Source organism: Panicum hallii, chromosome 4, assembly GCF_002211085.1.
Source record: "Panicum hallii strain FIL2 chromosome 4, PHallii_v3.1, whole genome shotgun sequence".
Lineage (NCBI taxonomy): Eukaryota > Viridiplantae > Streptophyta > Magnoliopsida > Poales > Poaceae > Panicum > Panicum hallii.
The window spans coordinates 13,613,519-13,622,263 of record NC_038045.1 but is presented as its reverse complement, the minus strand read 5'-3'; the positions used below and the strand labels follow the sequence as shown (position 1 = coordinate 13,622,263).

Genomic DNA, 8,745 nt, shown 5'->3' with positions numbered 1-8,745 from the left:
CATCGTTGCATAAGCTTGGGGCTTGCATGGTCATGTATGACGTGTCGAGCATGTTGAGGCAGAATCCGTCACGGAGGGTCCATCGGCGTGGAGCGTGCGGGCCTCTGAGGTGTGCCTCGATGTATTTGAGGTAGGCGCAGCACGTCCTCGCGGGCGTTGATAACCTCTAAGAGGCGCTCGGCGTCGGCACGGTCCACGGCGGCACACGCACACCTGCACCCGGTCCCGGTGCCGGCCGTACGCGTGCTGCAGCAGTGCGCAGAAAACGCTCCCCACGCGCCGGCGCCTCCCCCGGAGAACCCCCGGTGGGCCGTCGTCGGACTTCCCAGACGGTGCCGCAGCTCAGTCCAGCTTCTCTTCCGCCGCCAGCGATGGTGAAACAGATTGCGATCGAGAACGCGTGCGGGAAAATCAACGTGTGTTAGATACGCGAAAAACAGATTGACCTGGTGCCTTCCCCGGATCGGATTGGATCCGATCCGAGAAATCCTAGTGCAGCATGAGTCGAAGTCGAGTCGAAAAACGGACTTTTCCTCGATCTCCTTAGTAAGATCAGGGAGCAGCTTCTCATCGAGGTTGTCAACAAACTCGTCGAGATTGCTACGTCAAGTTGGTGTAGATGCCTCCGCCTCCCTGGTATCGGCCAGATGGCTGTTGAAGCTACCCGAACCGCTAGCGATGTAGACCCAGGAGCTGAAGATGAAAGTTGTGCCCTCGTCGAGCACAGCGCTGGTGAAGTCGAAAGATGATATCGAGTTCTCCGGTGGATGCTCAATGAACACCCCTACCTAGCGCGCCAGTTGTCAGCATTTTACCGCCAAGCCCACCGAGGGATACCCCCGAGGTGGTAGGTCGTAGGTAGGGTGTCGTCGAGATTAGAAACTCGAAGGTGCAACGAACACAAGATTTAGATAGGTTTTGGCTGATGAGAACGTAATACTTTATGTCAACCGCCCTATTTACAGTAAAACATCCCTTTTATAGATCAACGGTTCAGAATATTTGGGTGGGAAGTAACCAAACGGTTCCTCTCAAGCACCTTAACAAATATCATTAAGTATATATAGTGTAGTATCCACCCCAAGTAAAGTTGACTCTTGTTCACTAAACCATTTGCAGAGATTAATCAAAACAAGAATTGGATTGGTGATCTACCGGTAGCTGCTAACTTTTTTCAAGAGATTTTTTGTCATGACCAAACAAATATATATAGAACTTGCAAATAAAGGGAAGAGCATATCCAAAAATAATCTTTTGGGTTTCCTGTCAGAGCATATCCAAGAATAATCTTTTCAGTTGCATGTCATTCCTAGCAACATAGTATGAATTGAGATAAAAATTAAGGTGCTACCTAATTTGCTCATTTATGTCCTTCTAGTTTTCTTAAAAATACGTTCACTACAAGAAAAACGACATTTCGTCGCGCACGTCGGTACTGGACACAATTTGATCCGGTACTAAGGCTGTCAAGGAGCCGGGTCCAAGTTTGAAAGCTCCCGGAACCATTAAATATCACCATTTAGTACTGGATGGTGTGTTAGCCTGAACTAAAATAGTGCGTCCAGTTAGTACCTGTCAATGATACCACCCGGTACTAAATGTCACAATTTAGTACCGGTCGGTGTCTTGGCCCAGTACTAAATGGTTTTCCACGGGTTATTTTAAAAGGAAAGCATCTCCCATCCAGTCACATATAGTGCGTAGGTGTGACGGTAAGGAAGCTACACGCGGAACCGGAGGTTGTGGGTTCGAATCCTCACGGCCCCACATGCGCATTTGTGCGTGAAAAATTCTTGTGACCTGTGACTTGTTACTCGCGACTATGCGCGTGTATGGTTCGTAATATTTTCTTTGTCAGGTTGCCAACTCCAGTTGATTATTGTCCATCCATTTTATTTGTAATGCTGATGCATGCATTCTGTATTTTATTTGTGCCACACTTTTTCGTCCTTTTTCTGTCAGACAATACCTACCGAATTAAGTTTATCAGATTAGATGAAGCATCTTTGTTAACATCACCCAACTGGAGTCAAGCATAAAGGGGCCTAAAACATTAGAGAATTCGTTTAAACAACTAAACAACAGTACTGTTATATGTCACTTCAATCAAAACCTATAGTTAAATCATTTCAACAGATGCAAACCCTAATTGGACGAAGAGAGATTGGCTTTGCAAAAATTAAAACAGCTGAAATGATGCTAATCGTACTGTTCATGCCACTAACAGTTTCCTACTCAGAAGAATGCCAAATATTATGCATATATATGACATATGAACCTCAACCACTGTATTGACAGGAGGTGGATCATGTGAGTATTTATTATTTAACCTCTCCCTAAAGACTCAAATCAAGCCTTAACGAGATACAATGTACATTGAATCATGTGAGTGTTTAGCCTTTTACATGACAGGAGGTGATTATTGCATATAACGTGCATGAGCCAGAAGGTCAAGATGACTTGTACATTCCGCCAAATTTGGGCATATACTAGGTATGAAAGGTGTCAGTTCTACCACTGCTTCAGCTGAAATTTATTTCTATAGTGCAAAGATGTGTCATGGCACACTCCTCGCCACAAAGAAAATGAAAATAAAATAATTTTTTATTTTATTAGGATTTGCACGGCCAAACATTGAGCCGATCACATTAGCATCAACCTGATTCCCCTTTCTCCCTTTAAGTTCAGTACAGCCTTTGATTATGCCCTGTATGGTGTTCATCAAGACTGTCAACATCTCATGAAGCCATGAACAACGACTGTATTATGGGACGGATTCATAGATAGACACAAGCCAAATGTATATAGTTTAGCCTTTTAGGCATAGTGGATCACCGAGAAAAGAAAGGTGTTTTTGGTGCAAAGATGCATCATTCCGGGATGTACTCTTCTTTCTTACAAAGAAGCATGTCAATAAAGTTTTGCAGCTAGGGAGATCCAAGTGAAAGTACGGGGAAATTGCAATAGGCTAGGATGGAAAGGTAAAAGAGCTTGCATAAGTGGATGCGCCACTATAAATTGAGCTCCGTGTATTGTTGAGCTTGCCAAAGAACAGATATGCTTGATGAGCTTAGTCAATCACGTGTTATGAGAATATACTGCTTCTTATGTCTATCTATCTCATCCACCCATAAACAGCATGGCAGGCGCTGTAAGAGATCAGATGGAGAAACACATATATACAAGAGATGACTTTACTTTATATAACTCTTGAAGAATAAGGTTGGGCCACTACCTTGGAAATTTATTCGTTCGCAAGGAAGTGCTTCAAATTAAATACCTTTGTATGGTTTCACTTGAAGATATAGGTTTACATGTAGAATGCTTATAAGAGCCAAATTAAAGAATCATTCCATCAACCAAACATTAGTGATGTGCTGTATTTATTGAAGCCATTACATTGGTTTATTAAATACAAGCACAGTTAACTGGATGAGCCTGCATATTGCATCCACAATTAGATGAACAGACAGTTAAAAGTTCAATATAACTAAAAGAACTGCACGGCGCCAGTTATTTGCAATGGCAACTCTTCAGTGCAGGCCACGTCAAAGCAATACAACAGGGTCAGCACCACACAAAAGCATATGCAGTGTTTATTTCAAAATAAAAAGCATATGCAGTGCATTAATGACCCTTTTCTGGGAACAAGTGTACTCATGAGCTTAGAAAGGAGAAGCATGCAAGGAAGATAGTGCCCCATGGAACAGCAAATGAAATGCAGCCATCTAATGAGGCTGGGAGAATTGATGGGTACTGGAATTAACTTTGATACGCCCATGTATATTAGGTAAGGTAAAGAAGTCTTATGGTGTCTCCACCAATCATGCATAAAAGAGACCTCGTCCAGCCCCTAAAAGGCTACTCTAAACCACAAACTCGAGCCTCTAAGAAGCTACAGTATAGCCTAATTGCAGTATTGCAACAAAGGCATAAGAAAACATTCTACACATTTCTGCATTTTTAATAAAAATTCAGAGTTTGCTCAAATTTTGTGTCTAGACATATATCACAAATACACGATGGCAAATAAGGAAGTTGGCAATTTTGTAATACTCCCTCCATTCTCAAATATATGGCATCTTAAGACAAGCAAAGTTCATTCGTCTTGACACAATTAGCCTGTCCCGAGGATCATATATTTAAAAACGGATGTAGTAATAGCATTAAAAGATCCCTTCTTTAGCTACCATAAGAATGGAGGTAGTAATAGCATGCAAAAAAAAATCCCTTCTTTAGACTATCATCGCTTCATTCACCATATTCCGCCATCTCGCAAGTCTTAGTTGATGCTGGAACCTCCTTGGTTGACCCTACTGTACTCTCTTGGTGTGCCTCAGTGTTAGGTTTCTTATTGACCTGCCAATTTCAGGTGCAGAAGTGGCTCAAGTGTTCGTCTAGAACGATTGTAGGTTGTAACCCTTCCAACTAGTTAATAAAGCTCTCTTTCACCCGAAAAAAGTAGCTCAAATGATTGGTAAAATGACATTATTCCATTTCCCAGTACATAGGATCTAGGTGGAGGATCTCACGGATGTTGCAGGTGACAGCATACAGGAAATGTAGCATAAGATTTCCTGGTCCAACAAATAAATGAGATCGTATTTTCAGGTTCAGCTTATGTGGAGGGGATGCCATGCCATTACTGTGCCCTTACAGTGTCTATTTTGTCATCGACTCGATGGTGCATCAGTGAGTTTGGTTTATCCAAAGCATATATAACCCAACAATATCCTCGTAAACATCTTTATTACAATTAAAAAGAGTAAATTTACACAAGCATAGGCATTTTGGTCAATACTAAAAAATTCTCCGGCTGTTATATCTATTTCAGAATCCCATCATCAATACTCAAGATTGTCTTACAAATCCACTGTTATTTTCTTTGAACCGTTTGTTCTACCACAGGTCAACATGACAGCCAAATGATAACCCTCCCCCTCCCCGTCTTCTAGTTACGGCAACCATTAGTAACCCTCCTGAAACCATAAAACTCTACTGCTAATTCGATCGGATTACCTATGTCTGCTAAAATCTTGAAGCCAATTATATTAAGCGGGTGAAAAAACTATGCAATAGCGATTGTTAAAAGTTATATCCCATTAAATTGCTAAAAGGGTGGATAAATTGAGAATTGCATCTCCTGTTCACTGGCCTTATTATGCTTTTCCTGATCAACACATGTTGCCAACACGACTACACGAGCCTAAGAGGGAAAAAAAACAAGTTGCTACTATTCCTCAGATAAACCTTGCCCATCTCTGCGGGCTATAAAACCGCGGCCAGCACCAGCGTTTTCCCCGCATTGGCGCACTCCTCCGTCACATTTCTCTCACCTCCATCAAGCTGCAGACGTGTTTCTCAGCTCCATTGCTTGCGTTTGGACCTAACGAGAGCCCACTGTTTCATCTGTTCGGGCAAAAGCGGATAACCAAACCACCCGCCTTCCCCTGCTTCTTCCCCTGCCCTTAGACCCCCCAAATCTCGCGCCCATCTGATCTGTTTGATCCCTGCAGATTTGGGGAATCGGCGGCGGCTGGGGTCGGCTGGAATCGCAGGTAACTTCTCCATTCTTGATTCGTGAGAAAGTTAGAAAAATCTGTGGTTTCTTTGGGGGAGAAATCTTGTGGTTTCTTGGCGGAATCAGGCGGACAAGATTGCCTGGGGACTCTTGAGGTTATTAGCAGTACAGCGTACAAATCTTCATGTTATTTGTGTTGGATATTCTGGGGGAATTTGCCGTGTAACCCTGCGCATTGGTGCTTTTGTTCTTTTTCACTTTTTTTTTCAAATTTCTCGTAATTTTTCCTGTGCTTGATTTCCCTGTTTTGTCTAGAACCCCTTCTCTGATCAAATATTTTTGTTTCAATTTTCACAAACATATGAGTTGATGTAAATAAATTTATTTTTCTTTTTAAATGTAGCTTAATGTTTTTATGTTCAGTATGATGCTGCATAAGTTATACATTGGCCGTCATATCCAGGCACCTCTATTCATCCCGGCATGGTTTATCCTATGCCATCAATGGACACGGAGGAGTGGGAGCTGTATCCATCATCTTGCTTTGGTGCTGAGATCATTGAATACACAGCAATTTCCCAAGACGGTGATGATCAAGAGAGAGATTTGGCAGTCTCATTGGATGTCATTCTCCCTGATGATCTCTTGGAGAAAGTTCTCTCCATGTTACCTGTTGTGAGTGTCATAAGATCTGAATCAGTCTGCAAGAGATGGCATGAGGCTGTGCATGTCCTGAGGTGCACACTTAACAGAATGGCGCCACAGAAGCCATGGTACTTCATGTTCACCTGCAGCGACGAGGTGGTCTCTGGCTTTGCTTATGACCCGAGCCTGCGCAAGTGGTACAGCTTCGACTTCCCTTGCATTGAGAAGAGCAACTGGTCCACTTCTTCATCGGCTGGACTGGTGTGCTTGATGGACGGTGATAACAGAAGTTGGGTCTTTGTGTGCAACCCAATAACCAAGGATTGGAAGAGGCTTGCTGATGCTCCTGGTGGGAGGTCCGCAGATTACAGCGCCCTCGCCATCTCTGCGAGCAGGAAGTCACATTGTTATACTGTGGTTGTCGCAAGGTGCAATCAGGTGCCAGGGGAGTATTATCTTTGGGAGTTGTCTATCAATTTGTATGATTCAGAGACCGGTGAATGGATAACGCCCTTCAAGGAAGTACTACATAGATGGCGAGGAGGTGATGAGTGCATCATCTGTGAGGGAGTCCTCTACTATCTGGTGTATAGCACTGGAATTTTGGTGAATGAGGAGCATCGGCACCGTGTCCTCATTTATGACCTTACTTCTAGACATAATCATACTTCTTTGATGAGCATGGCTATACCAGTGCCATGCTCCCTTACATGTGGGAGGTTGATGAACCTGAGAGAAAAGCTTATTATGGTTGGTGGAATTGGAAAGCAAGATAGAGCTGGTATCATTAAAGGCATTGGTATCTGGCAGCTATGTGATAAGGAGTGGCATGAGGTTTCTCGAATGCCTCACAAATTCTTCCAGGGATTTGGAGAGTTTGATGATGTCTTTGTTAGCAGCGGGGCAGATGAACTGATCTACATCCAGAGCTACGGATCACCAGCTCTGCTCACATTTGACATGAGCCAGAAGCTATGGAAGTGGTCAGTGAAAAGCCCCATGATGAAGAGATTTCCGCTGCAGCTGTTCACAGGTTTCTCTTTTGAGCCAAGGCTAGATATTACTTCATAACTTACATTGGTCTCACCAAAAAAATGAAAATATTATAACTTCCATTCTATTCCAGACACCAAGGTGAAGTAAGTGTTGCCAATGGGGGCGCACTGAACACAGCAAATGTCCTACTTTTGCACAGATCCCCTTCTGGTGCTGGGTATATCTTCTAATCAAACTATGGGGCTGTGATGTTTTGGATCATTGGTTGATTGGATTGAGGAATGAAGATATGCTAATGGAAAAAAAAGTTAACTGTTTCCTAGTGCACATACTTTCCTTTGTTATCTGCAAACCATGTCCTTTCTTATATCGTGAAACTTTGTCCTTTTCTCATTTCACCGTTGTTGGTGCAATGGTGCGTTCCTTTCTGTCTTCATTTGCTTTTTGGTGGGTGCTACAATGCTTGTTTTGTTTGTTAAGCTAATACTAAATGCAAAAGAAGCCCTTGCTTTGCCCCCACTATGTAGCTCCTTCTGAGCAGAACACCTTTTTTTATCCTTTTCCTTCCTAAACCATAGGTGACCTACCAGATCATAATTCAGCTCCATTTTCCGATGCAATACTTAGAGTAAAATGCACCGATGGTACTTGAACTTGGTTTGGGATGTTATCCCGATCCCCAAACTTTCAAAACGCATATCGCATATTTAGATTCGTAAACTTGCTAATCATATCACGTGAGGTTCAAAACATAGTTGTTTAAGCTAAATTGAAAGTTATATAATTTATTCAAATAAAAAATTATATACAAACAAAATAATTCATACCAGTTTAACAATATTCAAATACAAAAGATATGTGTAAAAATTGTAAAAAAGAAACTCATATGACTAAATTTGCAAAAAAATAAATAAATTTTAGATGAATTATTGGAAAAGAAAATAATCGACATAAAGTTTTCAAACAAAATTTTGGGAAAAAATAGAAAATAAAATAGTTTAGCAAAAGGTTTTAAAAATAAAATTTGGATCAACATGTAAGCTCCATGTAAGTTGAAACACTTTATAACTTAAATTGATGATTTAAATCGCAAGTTTGAATATCTGGATGTGCATTCTGAAAGTTTGGGAGCCAGAATGACATCCCGAACTAAGTTTGAGGACCGGCAATATATTTTACTCCGGTACTTATGTTGATTCTAACATATTCAAAGTCACTAGGGCTTAAATTTTAACACCAACTAAGCTTGAGCATAACTCAAACTTAGCTATAGGAACAGGCTTAGTCATCGTATCAGCAGGATTGTCATGAGTACTTGTCTTGCATACTTTAACATCACCTTCAGCAATAACACCTCGAATAAAATGATATCTCACATCAATGTGCTTTATTCTTTCATGAAACATCTGATCTTTAGTAAGATAAATAGCACTTTGACTATCACAGTGTATAGTAATGCAAGAAGAAATCCCGCAAAGTTCAGAGTATAAACCTCTCAATCAAATAGCTTCTTTACAAGCTTCAGAAATAGCCATATATTCAGCTTCAGTAGTGAACAAAGCAACAGTAGCCTGCAAATATGC

General features: G+C 41.6%; 1 protein-coding gene across 2 annotated transcripts; it reads left to right on the top strand.

The window, feature by feature from the left end:
* Nucleotides 1-5,335: 5,335 nt before the first annotated feature.
* LOC112889836 (F-box/kelch-repeat protein At3g61590-like) lies at nucleotides 5,336-7,598 on the top strand. Of its 2 annotated transcripts, XM_025956612.1 has the most exons (4): nucleotides 5,336-5,427; nucleotides 5,517-5,558; nucleotides 5,985-7,199; nucleotides 7,293-7,598. In XM_025956612.1, exons 3-4 carry the CDS (start codon nucleotides 6,005-6,007, stop codon nucleotides 7,307-7,309), a joined length of 1,212 nt encoding a protein of 403 aa, XP_025812397.1. In that variant the 5' UTR covers nucleotides 5,336-5,427; nucleotides 5,517-5,558; nucleotides 5,985-6,004; the 3' UTR covers nucleotides 7,310-7,598. The 2 variants fall into 2 exon arrangements, with proteins under 2 accessions (XP_025812397.1, XP_025812395.1); XM_025956610.1 differs by having other exon boundaries at nucleotides 5,985-7,598.
* The last annotated feature ends 1,147 nt before the right edge of the window (nucleotides 7,599-8,745 follow it).